The sequence below is a fragment of the Pseudophryne corroboree genome, chromosome 5 (assembly GCF_028390025.1).
Source record: "Pseudophryne corroboree isolate aPseCor3 chromosome 5, aPseCor3.hap2, whole genome shotgun sequence".
Taxonomy (NCBI): Eukaryota; Metazoa; Chordata; class Amphibia; order Anura; family Myobatrachidae; genus Pseudophryne; species Pseudophryne corroboree.
In genome coordinates, this window is record NC_086448.1 from 621,697,027 (window position 1) to 621,713,509 (window position 16,483).

The window sequence follows — 16,483 nt, forward strand, 5'->3', positions numbered from 1 at the left end:
ATCAGTGATCTCTCTAAGGTTCACAGTTTTAGGTGGCTTTCCTTTTTCAAACATGCAGATCTGTAAGATATATTTAAATATAACAACAGTTACATTTTGTTTTTATATCAATGCTACAAAGATAATGCAATTTAGTTTTATTTTTATTTATGCTCATGTTAGGTAAAATGTCTTGTTTCATTCAATCAATTGTCAGTCATTTCATATATTATTCCGTTTTCCTATCTTCTTCAGTAATTTAAAAGCTCAGTCTGGTCCTCTGTGACACTTCTTATTAATGTCCACTGAGATAAAAAAAAAATCTAATACTGGATTTAGAAAATATATATTAGTAAAGATAGTATTAGTTGGGATGACAATATACAGTGCATCCGGAAAGTATTCACAGTGCTTCACTTTTTACACATTGTTATGTTACAGCCTTATTCCAAACTGGAATAAATTCATTTTTCCCAACAAAATTCTACACACAATACCCCAAAATGGCAACGTGAAAAAAGTGTTTGAGGTTAAAAATAAAAAACTCAGAAATCACATGTACGTAAGTATTCACAGCCTTTGATCAATACTTTTTTGATGCACCTTTGGCATCAATTACAGCCTCAAGTTATTTTGAATATGATGCCACAAGCTTGGCACACCATCAGGTTGGATGGTAAGAGTCGGTGCACAGCCATTTTCAGTTCTCTCCAGAGATGTCCAATCGGATTCAAGTCTGGGCTCTGGCTGGGCCACTCAAGGACATTCACAGAGATGTACTGAAGCCACTCCTTTGATATCTTTGCTGTGTGCTTAGGGTCATTGTCCTGCTGAAAGATGAACAGTCACCACAGTCTGAGGTCAAGAACGCTCTGGAGCAGGTTTTCATCCAGGATGTCTCTGTACACTGCTGCATTCATCTTTCCCTCTATCCTGACTAGTCTCCGAGTTCCTGCCACTGAAAAACATCCCCACAGCATGATGCTGCCACCACCATACTTCCAGTAGGAATGGTATTGGCTTGGTCATGAGAGGTGCCTGGTTTCCTCCAAATATGATTCCTGACATTCACATCAAAGAGTTCAATCTTTGTCTCATCAGACCAGATCATTTTGTTTCTCATGGTCTGAAAGTCCTTTAGGTGCATTTTGGCAAACTCCAGGCGGACTGCCATGTACTTTTTACAAAGGAGTGGCTTCCATCTGGCCACTCTACCATACAGGCCTGATTGGTGGATAGCTGCAGAGATGACTGTCCTTCTGGAAGGTTCCCCTCTCTCCACAGGAGTGCTGTTGCTCTGACAGAGTGACCATCGTGTTCTTGGTTACCACCCTGACTAGGGACCTTCTCCCCCTATCACTCAGTTTAGACGGCCGGCCAGCTCTAGGAAGAGTCCTTGTGGTTCCGAACTTCATCCATTTTTACGGATGGTGGAGACCACTGTGCTCATTAGGACCTTCAAAGCAGCAGATATTTTTCTGTACCCTTCCCCAGATTTGTGCCATGTCAAGTGTGGGACCTTATATAGACAGGTGTGTGCCTTTCCAAAGCATGTCCAATCAACTGAATTTACCACAAGTGGACTCCAATTAAGCTGTAGGAACATCAAGGATGATCAATGGAAACAGGATGCACCATAGCTCAATTTTGAGCTTCATGCCAAAGGCTGTAAATACTTACTGTATGTGCATGTGATTTCTTAGTTTTTTATTTTTAATACATTTCCAAATATCGGGAAAAAAAACAAACAAACAAACATTTTTCATGTTGTCATTATGGGATATTGTGTGTAGAATTTTAAGGGGAAAAAACGAATTTATTCCATTTTGGAATAAGGCTCTAACAGAACATAAAATGTGTAAAAAGTGAAGCGCTGTGAATACTTCCAAGATGCACTGTATGCCTGCACAAATTATAAACCAACCTGTGTTACAAATACTACACTGCTTGTAACATATTCCCTAATTGTACACAAAAGTTAACTTATCAGCAGATTCTCTACGCTACAGTTGTTCCAGACATAACAACAAAGTGCATTATTAACCTCTGCACTCTAGAAAAAAAAAACATTTGCAGAAAATATACTATACACTTAAATAAGTGGATTGTGGATTTGAAATTAGGAGAAGTGCACACTCTGGTTTACATTACACCAGGGGCGGAACTGCCGGAGACAATGGTGTCAATTGCCGCCGGGCTCCAGCCCTGAAGGGAGCAATTCCTCCATTGTCCCCTGCTCTGTGTCCTTCCCTGTTGCCTTTTCCGTATACTCCAGCTCCCCCTCCCCGCTCTGCGATCTCCCCAGCTGCCCCCCCTTCAAGCTTTGTGATCTCCCCTGCTGCCTCCGGCTCCCCGCTCCATGATCTCCCCAGCTGTGATGCCTCCAGTTCCCCCACTCCTTGTCTTCCCCTGCTGCCCATTCTGTATCCTTCCTGATGTGCAAGTGGGGCACTGATCATCTTCATCAGCACACCTCCCCTGTGACTTGATGCTATAGAAGGGGACATCATTCTGACAGAGGAGACAGAACAGTGCAGGCGTGCAGGGGGAAAGACATTGTGGCTGTGGGAGGCGGGGGGGGGGGGGGGGGGGGGGTTGTGCACAGGAGCTGGAGAAAAAAGGGGGCATTACACATTTCTCATTACTTTTGATTGAGTGATGCCACTCTGTCATTTCAGTGCTGTATTCAGGGCTGAGTCCTGGTTCTGTCTCACCTCTCTCCTGTCACCCCTGTCCTGTACCAGTCACCCATGTGCTGGCTCTGTCTCCCCTCTCGTCCCTGTCACACTTATCCTGTCCATGTCACTTCTATCCTGGCCCTGCCACTCCTGTTCTGTCCCTGCCACCCCTGTCATGACCCTGTCACATCTGTCCTGATATTGATAAACCTCTCCCCTATCCCTTCAGTTCTGTTCCTTCCCCCTCTGTCCTGGTTCTGCCCCTGTCACCTCTATCTTGTCCATGTCATCCCTCAATCCTGATCCCTTCTTTTCTGTACTGACTGTAACCCCTCTTATGTGTCCTCTGTCCTAGCCTTTTCACCTATGTCCTGATCCTATCCCTGTCACCTCTATTTTGGTTCTCTATCTTGGCCATGTCCTTTCTGTTCTCCCCACTGTACTGTCCCTGTCATCTATGTATTGGCCCTGTCACCCCTCTCTTCTGTCCCCTCTGTTCTGTACTGCCCCCATCACCCCTGCCCTCTCCCCTATGTCCTGGACCTGTCACCTCTATCTTGGCACTGTCATTTCTGTTCAGAAACGTACTTTCCCTGTCCCCAGACTGTCCCTGACAGGGCCAATACATATCTGTATTGGCCCTGTCACCTTTGTCCTGTCCCTGACACCCTTCACTTCTGCCCCCACTGTTCTGCCATGGCCCTGTCACCCCTGTCCTCTCCCTGCCCCCTTTGTCCTGGTCCTGTCACTCATCTCTCCTGCCCCCTCTGTTCTGTCCTTGTCAGCCTGTCCTCTCTGTCAGTCTGCCCTTGTCCAACTGTCCTGACCCCACCGTACTGTCTCTGTCATCTCAGTATTGGTCCTGTCACCCCTGTCCTGGCACTGTCCCTCCTTGTGCGGTCACCTTTGTCCTAGCCCAAAATTATATATACAGAAGGGTCCACATTTATCTTGACCTTTAATAGGATTAACTGAGACTGGCCAATCGGACTTAATCCCCTGCTGTATTGTTCTCTGTATTGTATTGCAGCTGAGAACAATAGATGAAGGGTTTATGCTAAAATGTCAAGTTGTGCCTAGGCACAGAAAACTAGTCAAGCTAACCATGGACCCATCTGCAATTCCCCATTTCTTTCTTTCTTTTTTTTTTTTTTTTTTTTTAAGGGTTGGGGGCATCAAACTCTAACTTACCTACGGGCAACTTGGATGAACTTAAGCCACTGCATTACACACAATTATAATGTATGTCATATAATATTGTTATAAATGCAGCATGAGTAGTCAACTGTAAAATAAAGGGCTTATTTTTAGTCCTAATTATTTGACTCTCTTAACGAATAAATATATCATTATTACATCTGGAAGGACCATATATGTCCAGATTATGAATTTTTTGGACAAAAATAGTCCTACATATCAACACTAAAATCTTACTACTAATTTGGATCTACAGATCCTAATATATAGGTCTGATTTGGGTCCTCATTTATTCTCACTTTTATATAATCGGAGCTGTCTGGATATGGTGGACTGATTCAGTCCTTATTAACAATTAGCTTTTCAAACTGTATAAAGACTTAAGATAGGGAATAGGGAAGAATTAGATAATAGGGAATTAGATCTTTACATACTTGGTGACCCAACTGAGATATACCAGTTTATCAATATTAATTTTAATAAAGCTATACATTATTAGGGGTGACCTGCTACATCACCAACCAACTGGTGATTTGCGTGTGTTGCTCACAAGATATTATAGTGCATAATTGCAAATAAATATATATATATATATATATATATATATATATATATATATAATTTCTGCAATTGGACTCCAGACTATACAGATGAGACTAACTGCTGTTGGTCTCTAGAACAATTTGGACTACCATTAAGAAGATAAATTCTGTGGGAATCCGTGGAAGACATAGGGGTTAATTTAAGTTACTAGATTCCTAAAAGAAAGAAATTATGTTAAACACTACCGATCAATGTAAATGAGAGAACTTTATACATGCTTCCAGCATAAATAATTGATATGGTGTTTTCATCTGAGAATGAGAAATATTCCTGACACTACTCTGAACTCTCATTAGTTTAACAGCTAACACCCCTGAAGAAGTCGCTACAGATGAAATGTGTTAGCTGAAATATTTTTGTATTAACCTTGTATTAACAAGACTCAAAGGGGCATATACAAAGAGGAAAAAAAAACCTTGACAAACTGATACTTTTTATATGTCCGACAGAATGCCTGTGTGAACAAATTCTATTGAAAAATTTTTTATATATACATTTTATAAATAAAAGAAAGTTTTTATGATCTTTGGGTGATATCTAAGGTGTTAATAAAGTATTCTCAGTTCATATCCATATTGGTAGAAACTATTGAATTACAGCGCTCCCTAGAAATTCATAGCACCTCTAGGGGGGAAACAGCAGCACAGAGTATATCAGGAGACAGCATAACTCCAATATTGCTGGAGCAATGTACTCAATGAACTCAGTCAGGAGCTTCTCACCACCAGTCCACACCATGAAAAGGTCATTGATATAACGAACGAGTGTATAAACCCAGAAAATAAAAAACAATCTGCCATGTGTAGAGTTTCATACAAATGCATATATCGAATGGCGTACGCGGGGGCCACATTGGACCCCATTGTGGTGCCATACAACTGTAAATTAAACAAAACAAAAAATCCAATGTCAGGACCTCCATAGTGCGGACTGGTGGATACCAAACTTCAGACTGCTTCAATGCCGGCAGAATGGTCAATGTTGGTATAGAGACTTGTAATATCAAGGGTAACTAACAAACTCCCTGAAGGCAAGGAACCCAATTTTTCAAGTCTATTGATAAAATCGGTGGTGTCTTTCAAATAATATGCAGTATTCTGCACCACAGGTTGTAACCAAAATTGTGGCCCCCGCGTACGCCAATCTATATATGCATTTGTATTAAACTCAACACATCACGGCAGATTCCGTTTTTTTCTGGGTTTATACACTTATGTTCGTTATATCGCTGACCTTTTCATGGTGTGGACTGGTGGTGAGAAGCTCCTGACTGAGTTCATAGACACTCTTAATAGTCTGAACACCACAACCAGATTTACGCTATCTCACAGTACTACTTCTGTTAATTATCTTGATGTTTGTACAGTGAAACATGGAAACAAAATATCTACTCAGATCTATAGGAAAACAACCGATAAAAATACGCCATTATCAGCAGATAGCTTTCACCCTACCCCCTTGAAACGGGGTCTTCCTTTTTCTCAGCTATTATGCATGGTACGGATTACCTCTGAGATAGAATTACCTCGTGCTCTTGAAGAAATAGGCACACGCTTTTTAGAAAGGGGTTACGCACAAAGTGAAATTGATGAAGCAATTACTACATGTTTGAATACCAAACGGGAGGATATTTTGGCACCTAAAGAGAAGGATGCGAAGGCAGAACTGATGATCTTCTCTTCCACTTATTCTATAGCCTCGCGACATATACGCAAGATTATACTTAAGCATTGGCACATCACCCAGTCTGATGAGACAATAGGAGCCCTATGTAAAGGACAATCCACTTTTCTGCTATAAGAGGAGTAAGAATATTAAGGATATTGTAGCAGCATCAAATCTAAGTGTTGGTTACAGCCCAAGTTGCGGGTCTTTAGATGCCATGGGAGTGCAAATACAGTGTTTTTTTTATTCTGGGAGACTCCTTTTTTGACCATCAGACTAACAAGAGATACAAAATAAAGCATCATTTGGACTGTGATAGTCGCTATGTTGTTTATTTGATATTTTGTCCTTGCCAATTGTTTTATGTCGGGAAGACGAGAAGGACACTAAAGGAGAGAATCTCAATGCACTGTTCTTCAATTAAAAAGGCCTATATCACATTGGATTCAAATACACCACCTGTGGCCAAACATTTTGTGATGTGTGGACATACAATTAAAGATTTCCGTTGCATGCCAATAGGCGAGGTGGTGATCGCAGACATATCCTACTTCAGCAAGAAGTGCATTGGATAGCCCGACTTAATACGGTTGCGCCCAATGGACTTAACGAAAGTCAGGGCTTTGGTTGTTTCCTATAAAATAAGTTTCTATGTAATAGACTTTATAATTTTAGCTGCTTTTCCAATTCTCTTTTTTTGGTTATTTGTGTATTCACTATGTATAGGTGGGTTATTTGTATCTGCCAGTGTGTTTACAGAGATATTTATATAATGTTTTTTAGGCTTTATATGGTGCTGTGTCTCAGCACGTATTGTGATTGGGACAGCACCATTTACTTCAAGTGTTATTGTGTATGGTATACATATTACTACTTCTTTTGTTTACCTGTGATTGCCATGGCTACGGCTCCGTCTAGGCTGTGACGTGGCCTATCAGGTGGGCGGTGACGTGATCATCACGTGACCGGCTCTGCAGTTTTGTTGGGTGGGCGGTGACGTGGGTGTCACTGTGGTAACGTCAGGCTGCTGTTAATTCCGGACGGATGTTGACAAACGTCACTTCCGGTCACGGACATGGCGGAGATGCAGGGAGGACGCACATGAGGACCATATCCACACAGGTGAGCATAGTTATCTCTCTCCTGGCATGTATAAAGGGCTCACCTGTTCATTTCACTGGTTGTCTGAGGAAGATGCCTCTCTGAGCACCGAAACGGCTGTTGACCGACCAACCCTGTGTCACTGGAGGCTTGTATCATTAGCTGTTGCCATACATATGATGAAGTTACGCAGTTTGCGTACATGAGGTACCCTATGTGCTTGCTCTGATACCCCCTCTTTTCATGCCTCTGGTGTTTTATGCAGTTTTACACGTGTTTTTTGATAAAGGATTTGTTATGCATCAAATTGGAGGTGCTGGGTTCTATTATCGAGACTGTTGCCACTAATTATGTGACTAGCACTCCTAGCATGGACTAAGAAATTGTGTGAGGCACTCAGACTTTCAATGAAGGATATTTATTCTCTACGTTTCAGGGAGCGAACCTCTTTCATCAGGAGATAAAGACACGAATGGACAAAGCAAGTTTCAATAGGTTACCAGGCAGGCGTCACACCTGAGTGGTAACTAATTAGATATATTGAAACACAGAAAGATACATTAACATAACATACAAAGATACAAAAATACAAAATAAAAAACAAACACTACAAAAAAATACAATAATATGACAATGAAAATAGGATGTTAATTACCTACCGGTAAATCCTTTTCTCGTAGTCCATAGAGGACACTTGGGTCCATTTAGTACCATAGGGGTATAGACGGGTCCACTAGGAGCCATGGGCACTTTAACACTTTGATAGATGAGCTGGCTCCTCCCTCTATGCCCCTCCTGCCAGACTCAGTCTAGGAAACTGTGGGGGTCATTCTGTCCCGATCGCACGCTGCAGTTTATCGCAGCAGTGCGATCGGGCCAGTAGTGCGCATGCCAGACGGCCGAAGGCCGTCGTTGCCTAGCATTCACCTCTGCCTGATTGACAGGCAGAGGCGGTCGCTGGGCGGTAGGGGGCGCAGTGCGGCCAACGCAGGCATGGCCGGACTTTTGGGGGGGCGGGAAACAGCGGCTGACTTCACACACAGCCGCTGCGACACGGGCAGCAAAGACGTTCTCCCGGCCAGCCATGAGTTAGTCATCAAATGCAAAATCATTGCCACTGTGCGATGGTTTTGCATTTATGCAGGGGGGGGGGGGCACTGACATGCGGGGCGGACTAGCCATGTGCTGGGCATCCCCCCGCATGTCTGTGTGACTGACAGTAGCTGTGTTAAATTGTTAAATTTATCAAAGCTAAGATCAACTCGGAATGACTTCCTGTGCCCGAGGAGACGGAACAAACCAACAAACTGGTTTTCACTGTCTCTGCTTTTACTACACCGCATTCTCATTGTTCTTTATATTTTACATCCTCTCCATTCTATATTATTCCTCTGAACAACACTACTGTACTGGAATTATGGCTCCTCGATCCTGTCCCATACCAATCCTCACTGCTAGGTCACCCCCCACCCAAATCTCCAACCTACCCACATGCATTCAGAACCCAGCAAACCTGATCCCCATCTCCCCTGTCCCCTCCCTTCCCTTCTCCTGTGCACTTTGAATGCTAGATCAATCTGCAACAAGTTACCCGCTATCCACGACCTCTTCATCTCCCATTCTTTTAACCTTCTCGCCATCACTAAAACCTGGCTCTCCTCCTCTGACACCACCTCCCCTGCTGCCCTCTCCTATGGAGGCCTCTCCTTCACCCACACAGTCAGACCTGATGGTCGCCAGGGTGGAGGTGTGGGCATCCTTCTCTCCCCAAACTGCACCTTTCGTGTCATCCCGCCTGAGCCCTCCCTCACTTTCTCCACCTTTGAGGTCCACACTATCCGCCTCTTCTACCCCATTCACCTCCATGTGGCAGTGATCTAACCCCCCCCCCCGGCCGCTGTTCACCTTTCCTTGACAACTTTGCTGCCTGGCTTCCCCACTTTCTCTCCTCCGACCTCCCCTCTATCATCCTCGGTGACTTTAACATCCCTATTGACATCACTAATGCTGCTTCCACTAATCTTCTCGCCCTTTCCACCTCCTTTGAACTTTCTCAATGGTCCTCCGCCCCTACTCACAATCTCAGTCACTCCCTCGACCTTGTCTTCACCCACCGATGTGATCTCTCTGATGTCTCTAACTCTTCCTTCCCTCTCTCTGACCACCATTTGCTTTCTATCACCCTCTCATCTTCCCCTCTCCACTCCACGCCCAGACCTACCATCACCAGACGCAATCTCGGATCTCTCAACCCCGCTATCCTGTCCTCCCTCGAGACCTTCCTCTCTCCTCTTTCTACTATGACTTGTCCCAACCAGGCAGCCGCCTTCTATAACTCTTCCCTTACTGCTGCTCTCGACTCTGTGGCCCCCCTCTCCTCTGTCCTCCTCCGCCGCTCCAAACCCCAACCCTGGCACACCAAACTTACACGATTCCTACAAAAATGTTCACGCTCCGCAGAACGCTCCTGGAGGAGATCCCACTCTCTGGCAGACTTCCTCCATTTCAAGTTTATCCTCTCCTCCATAGCTCTGCTCTTTCTCTCACCAAGCAATCCTTTTTCCAAGCACTCATCTCTTCTCAGTCCTCCAGTCCACGCCGACTCTTTGAAACTTTCAACACTCTCCTTCGCCCCCCTCCTCCCTCACTGCCACTGACTTTGCCTCCTTCTTCATCTCCAAAACTGAGGATATTCAAAATTACATCTCCTCCCATCACCCCTCTGCTGCCCCCCGGCCCCCACCATCCCTCCCCTCCATCCATCCCATCCTGTCCTGCTTCCATCCCACCTCAGACAAGGAAGTCCACTCCCTCATCCTATCCTACCCCCCCTCAACCTGCCCCTTGGATCCCCTCCCGTCTTCTCCGCTCCCTCCCCCCCACTGCCTGCTCCCACCTTGCTCACCTCTTTAACCTCTCTCTCTACTGGCATCTTTCCCTCACCATTCAAACATGCTCTGGTGTCCCCTATTCTCAAAAAAAACAACCTCGACCCTTCATCACTCACTAGCTACCACCCCATCTCTCTTCTCCTTCGCCTCCAAACTACTTGAACGACTGGTCTACAGCCGCCTCACAAGCTACCTCTCTGACCACTCCATCCTTGACCCACTACAATCTGGCTTTCGCCCACTCCACTCCACCGAGACTGCCCTGGTAAAAGTCACCAATGACCTGCTTTCGGCCAAATCCAAGGGCCACTTCTCCTTGCTTATCCTTCTGGACCTCTCTGCTGCCTTTGACACCGTGGATCACCCTCTCCTCCTCTGCACACTCCAAAATGTTGGCCTCTCTAGCACCGTCCTTGACTGGTTTACCTCATACCTCACTAACCGCTCCTTAACTGTGTCTGCCTCCGGAACCACCTCACACCCTTCCATCCTTCCTGTTGGTGTCCCTTAGGGTTCTGTCCTAGGCCCCCTTCTGTTCTCCATGTACACCTCTTCCCTGGGTGCGCTCATTAACTCCTTTGGCCTTCAATACCACCTCTATGCTGATGACACACAACTCTACCTCTCCTCTCCTGATCTGTCCCCCTCTGTCCTCTCTCAGGTCTCCAGCTGCTTATCTGCCATCTCCTCCTGGATGTCTGAGCGCTCTCTGAAGCTTAACATGGACAAAACTGAACTCATTATCTTTCCCCCAGCAAGAGCAACACCCCCTACAAATATCTCTATCACTGTTGACAACACTATCATCTCCCCCGTTCCCCAACTCCGCTGCCTGGGCGTCACTCTTGACTCCTCCCTCTCCTTTGCACCCTACATCCAAGCTCTGGCGCAATCTTGTCGGTTCCAGCTATGCAACATTGCTCGCATCAGGCGATTTCTCTCCCAAAATGCAACTAAACTTATCATCCACTCACTGGTCATCTCACGACTCGACTACTGCAATGTTCTCCTCACTGGCCTCACTTGCTCCTACCTCGCACCCCTCCAATCTGTCCTCAACTCCGCAGCTAGGCTCATCTTCCTCTCCCGCCGCTCCGCTTCTGCCACTCCCCTTCGACAAAATCTACACTGGCTCCCATTCCCCTACAGAATCCTCTTCAAACTCCTCACCCTCACATACAAGGCCATCTCTAATTCCACTGCTCCCTACATCTCCAACCTCCTCTCCCTTCATACCCGCTCCGCCCACTACGGTCGGCTGATGACCGTCGCCTCTCCTCTGCCTTGGTCACTGCTTCCCATGCACGAGTTCAGGATTTTGCCCGTGATGCACCCCTTCAGTGGAACGCGCTCCCCTGCTCCATTAGAATCTCCCCGACCTTGCAAAGCTTCAAACGGGCACTGAAAACCCACCTATTTATCAAAGTGTACCCCTCCAATGCATAACCTAGTCCTTAGGCTGCTCCTACATCCCCCTGCCCCACGCCTTGAACATCTCTGCTTTGCTTGCATACTGCCATCAGGCTTCCTCCTGCTTGCTTGCACCTCATGTCATCTGTCTGTCACCCCTCCCCACTAGATTGTTAGCTCTTCAGAGCAGGGCCCTCTTTCCTATTGTTGTCTAAGCCCTCTTCTCGACACATTTCAGTCAGCGACCATCTTTACCTGCTTTTTCTCCTGCTGGTAAAGGTTCCTCTCTATCTATGGCTGACAGCCCCAAGTAGTACAATGATTACTCCCTTGCTACTTACATCTAAGCTGTACTATGTTTTGAGAACTGTGGTGCTCTTTGTTACCTGTACTCCATTTTTGTTATTTAATTACTGTTATGCTAAGTTTTGTCTCCCTGTACTGTTCTTTGTACGGCGCTGCGTAACACTTGTGGCGCACTATAAATAAAATGTAATAATAATAATAATACTTTGAGAGAAGGATAGATAAGGTTAGTGGTGAGATTCCGAATCAGCACACATAACAAGAGGAAAGCCAAGCTAACCAAACTTGAAACAGGTACAGCAATGGCTGAACCAATATTACTTTACCAAGTAACAGTGCAGGAAGACCGAAGCACTGGGCGAGCGCTCAGTATACTCTACGGCAGGGCTGGCCAAACCGGTCCTCGATATCTACCAACAGTTCACATTTTCCAGACCACCTAGCTGGTGCACAGGTGTAGTCATTACTAATAAAGATGTGCTGCATTCATTCCTAACTGACAATTCTACAGATCTCCAGGAGGCCTGGAAAACATGAACTGTTGGTAGATCTCGAGGACCGGTTTGGCCAGCCCTGATCTACGGACTACGAGAAAAGGATTTACTGGTAGGTAATTAAAATCCTATTTTCACTGTCATTTTATTGTATTTTTTTGTAGTATTTGTTTTTTTGTATCCTTGTATGTTATATAAATTTATCTTTCTGTGTTTCAATATATCTAATTAGTTACCACTCTCTTATGTCCTAGGGGATACTGGGGTCCATTTAGTACCGTGGGCATGTACCAAAGCTCCCAAACCGGGTCGGAGAGCGCTGAGTTTCCTGACGAACTGATTGACCAAACTCAACGTCCTCAGAGGCCAAAGTATCAAACTTGTAGAACTTCGCAAACGTGTTCGAACCTGACCAAGTAGCTGCTCGGCAGAGCTGTAAAGCCGAAACACCCCGAGCAGCCGCCCAGGTAGAAACCAATGACCTAGTAGAGTGGGCCTGCACAGATTTTGGACATGGCAAACCTACCGTGGAATAAGCATGCTGGATAGTAAGCCTGATCCAGAGTGCAATTGTCTGCATTGAAGCAGGACACTTAATCATATTGGGATAAAAAAAGAACAGACAGCGAGTTCATTTTTCTGTGACGAGCTGTTCTTTTCACATCTTCAAAGCTCTCACAACAGCCAAAGACTTTGAAGTAGCAGAGGTGTTGTGATAACCGGAACCACATTAGGTTGATTGATATGAAATGCGGGCACTACTCTACGAAGAAATCACTGATGAGTTCAGAGTTCAGCTCTGTCCTCATGGGAAATTAAATAGGGACTTTAGTGAGACAAAGCCCCCAGATCCGACACACGTCTTGCTGAGGCCAAGGCCAACAGTGTGACGGTCTTCCACGTAAGAGATTACGTCCACCTCCTGTATCGGTTCTGATTGTAGGAACTGCAGCACCACATTGAGATCCCACGATGCCGTGGGAGGCACAAAGGGAGGTTGGATGTGCAGAACACCTTTCAAGTACGTCTGGACCTCAGGGAGAAAAGCAAATTGTTTTTGAAAGAAAATGGACAAGGCCGAAATCTGGACTTTTATGGAGACCAGACGCAGGCCCACATCCACACCTGCTTGCAGAAAATGCAGGAAACATCCCAGATGAGATTTCACCACAGAATAATTTATGCTCTCACAACAAGAGACTATGTCTTCCAAATATGATGGTAATGTTTAAACATTGTCCCCTTCCTGCCTTGGATCAAAGTCGGGATAACCTTGTTAGGGATCCCTCTTCTGGCTAGAATCAGCCGTTCAACTTCCATGCCATCAAACGTAGCCCCGGTAAGTCCTGATAGGCGAACGGGCCCTGTTGGAGAAGATCCTCGCAAAGAGGTAGAGGCCACGGATCTTCGAGGAGCATCTCCAGAAGTTCCGCGTACCAGGCCCTTCTTGGCCAGTCAAGAGCAATGAGTAATGCTTGAACTTTTTCCCTTTTTATTGGCTTTAGAATTCTTGGGATCAGAGGAACTGAAGCAAACATGTACACCATCTGACAGACCCATGGAGTTGTCAGGGCGTCTATCGTCACCGCCTGTGGGTCTCTTGACCTGGAACAATACCGCCTGAGCTTTTTGTTGAGACGAGAGGCCATCATGTTGATCTTTAGATATCCCCATCGCCTTGTCAAGCACCTGAAAACTTTCGAGTGAAGGCCCAACTTCCCTGGGTGCAGGTCCTGTCTGCTGAGTAAGTCTGCTTCCCAGTTGTCTACTCCCGGAATGAAGACCGCTGACAATGCCACAGCATTTCTTTCTGCCCAGAGGAGAATTCTTGGCACCTCTGACATTGCTGCTCTGCTTTTCGTTACGCCCTGACGGTTTATGCACGTTACTGCCGTCACATTGTCTGACTGGACCTGACTTGCCTGATCTTGAAGATGTGAGGCCTGCAGAAGGGCATTGTACATAGCCCTGAGTTCCAGAATGTTGATTGGAAGGATGACTTCCTGACTTGACCATCTTCCCTGAAACGGCACCCCTGAGTGACTGCTCCCCAACCTCTGAGGCTTGCGTCTGTGGTTAACAGAATCCAGTTCTGAATTCCGAACCTCCATCCTGCGACGAGGTGAGAAGACTGTAGCCACCATAGAAGGGTGAACCTGGGCTTTGGCGACAGACGGATCCTCTGGTGTATGTGAAGATGCGATCCGGACCATTTCTCCAACAGATCGAGCTGGAAGGGTCTTGCGTGAAACCTTCCATATTTAAGTGCTTCGTAAGAGGCCACAATTTTCCCCAGAAGGTGAATGCACAGATTCACCGACACCCTGGTTGGCGTCAGGACATCCCAAACCATCGACTGGATTACCAATGCCCTTTCCAACGGAAGGAACACCTTTTGTGACACTGTTTCCAGTATCATTCCCAGGAATAGGGGCCTCCGTGTTGGCTGTAGGTGAGATTTCGGAAGGTTCAGAATCCACCCATGATCCTGGAGTTTGGTTGAGAGACCAATGCTGTCCAGCAACCTCTTCCTGGATGGCGCTTTTATCAGGAGATCGTCCAGGTACAGAATTATGTTCACTCCCTGTTTGCGGAGTAGAAACATCATCTCTGCCATCACCTTGATGAACACCCTCGGTGCTGTGGAGAGACGAAATGGCAGGGCCTGGAACTGGTAGTGACAGTCCTGCAGTGCAAACCGTAGATAATCCTGATGAGGCGGCCAGATCGGAATATGAAGGTACGCATCCTTGATATCCAGTGACACTAGGAATTCCCCCTCCTCCAGACCTGAGATCACCGCTCTCAGAGACTCCATCTTGAATTTGAACACTCGTAAGTGTGGGTTCAAAGACTTGAGGTTCAGATTCAGTCTTACCGAACAGTCCGGCTTCGGTACTACGAACAAGTTGGAAAAGTAATCCTTGTTTAGTAGATGAGGTGGAAGTGGAACAATGACCGGAGTCTGTACCAGTTGTTGAATGGCATGCTGTATATTTATACTTGCCTCTTGTGAAAATGGCAAGCCTGATTTGAAGAATCTGTGAGGTGGGAGCTCTTGGAACTCCAGTCTGTAGCCCTGGGAAATAAGATCTATGACCCAGGGATCCTGGAACACATTTGACCAGATCTGACTGAAGAATTGTAGTCGGCCTCCCACCTCACAGCCTTCTAGGCATTGCGGCACACTGTCATGCTGAAGTCATTGAGGAAGCAGAGCCTGAGCACCTGCAGTTGCTGGTTTGCATGGTTTACCTCTTGTACCGCTGGAGGATTTGCCCTTGAACTTGGCCATCTGAAAGGACTGTAACTTAGAAGCTGAAAAAGTCTTTTTGGTCGGGGGAAGGGGCTGCGGGGAAGGGGCTGCGGAAGGAAGATACGTAGACTTACCCGCAGTAGCTGTTGAGATCCATTTGTCTAGATCATCTCCAAACAAGGCCTCTCCTGTGAATGGTAGGCCTTCCACGACTTTTCTGGAGTCCGCGTCAGCAGTCCACTGGTGTAGCCACAAGCCCCTGCGTGCCAACACTGCCATAGCGGTGATGCGTGCGTTAAGCACACCTATTTCCTTTATGGCTTCCACCATAAAGTTCACAGAGTCCTGTATATGCTGCAGGAGTAAGACAACATCCCACCTAGATAAGGAATCTAACCCCTCAATTAGGTTACCTGACCATTTCGCAATGGCTTTAGTGATCCACGCACATGTAATAGTGGGTCTTTGGGCCACCCCAGCAGCTGTGTACAATGATTTGAGTGTAGTCTCAATTTTACAATCAGCCGTGTCTTTTAGGGAGGCTGCACCAGGAACAGGCAATACAATTTAACATGACAGCCTAGAGACTGATGCGTCCACTATCGGTGGATGTTCCCATTTTTTCCTATCTTCCAGAGGAAAAGGAAAAAGGAAAAGATGAGCGCAACCTTTTAGGGATCTGAAACTTCTTATCAGGATTTACCCATGGTTCTTCAAACAGGGTATTCAATTCCTTTGACACAGGAAAAGTAACTGAGGACTTCATCGTTACATTAAAATAGGATTCCTCACTCTCCTCTGACACCTTATCAGGAATATGCAGAACATCTCTGATAGCCATTATAAGAGCATCTATTCCCTGTGACAGAGCCACATCGACACCACCTCCAAGTCTATCTCACC

The 16,483-nt window shown here is 45.9% G+C and overlaps 1 protein-coding gene across 1 annotated transcript in view; it reads right to left on the minus strand.

The window, feature by feature from the left end:
- The window catches only part of SMCHD1 (structural maintenance of chromosomes flexible hinge domain containing 1), an 838,152-nt gene that overhangs the window by 538,452 nt on the left and 283,217 nt on the right, over positions 1-16,483 (minus strand). Inside the window, exon 10 of the mRNA XM_063923554.1 lies at positions 1-60. This exon is cut by the window's left edge and continues 151 nt beyond it. Within this exon, the coding sequence (XP_063779624.1) occupies positions 1-60 (60 nt within the window). The remainder of the gene's footprint in view (positions 61-16,483) is intronic.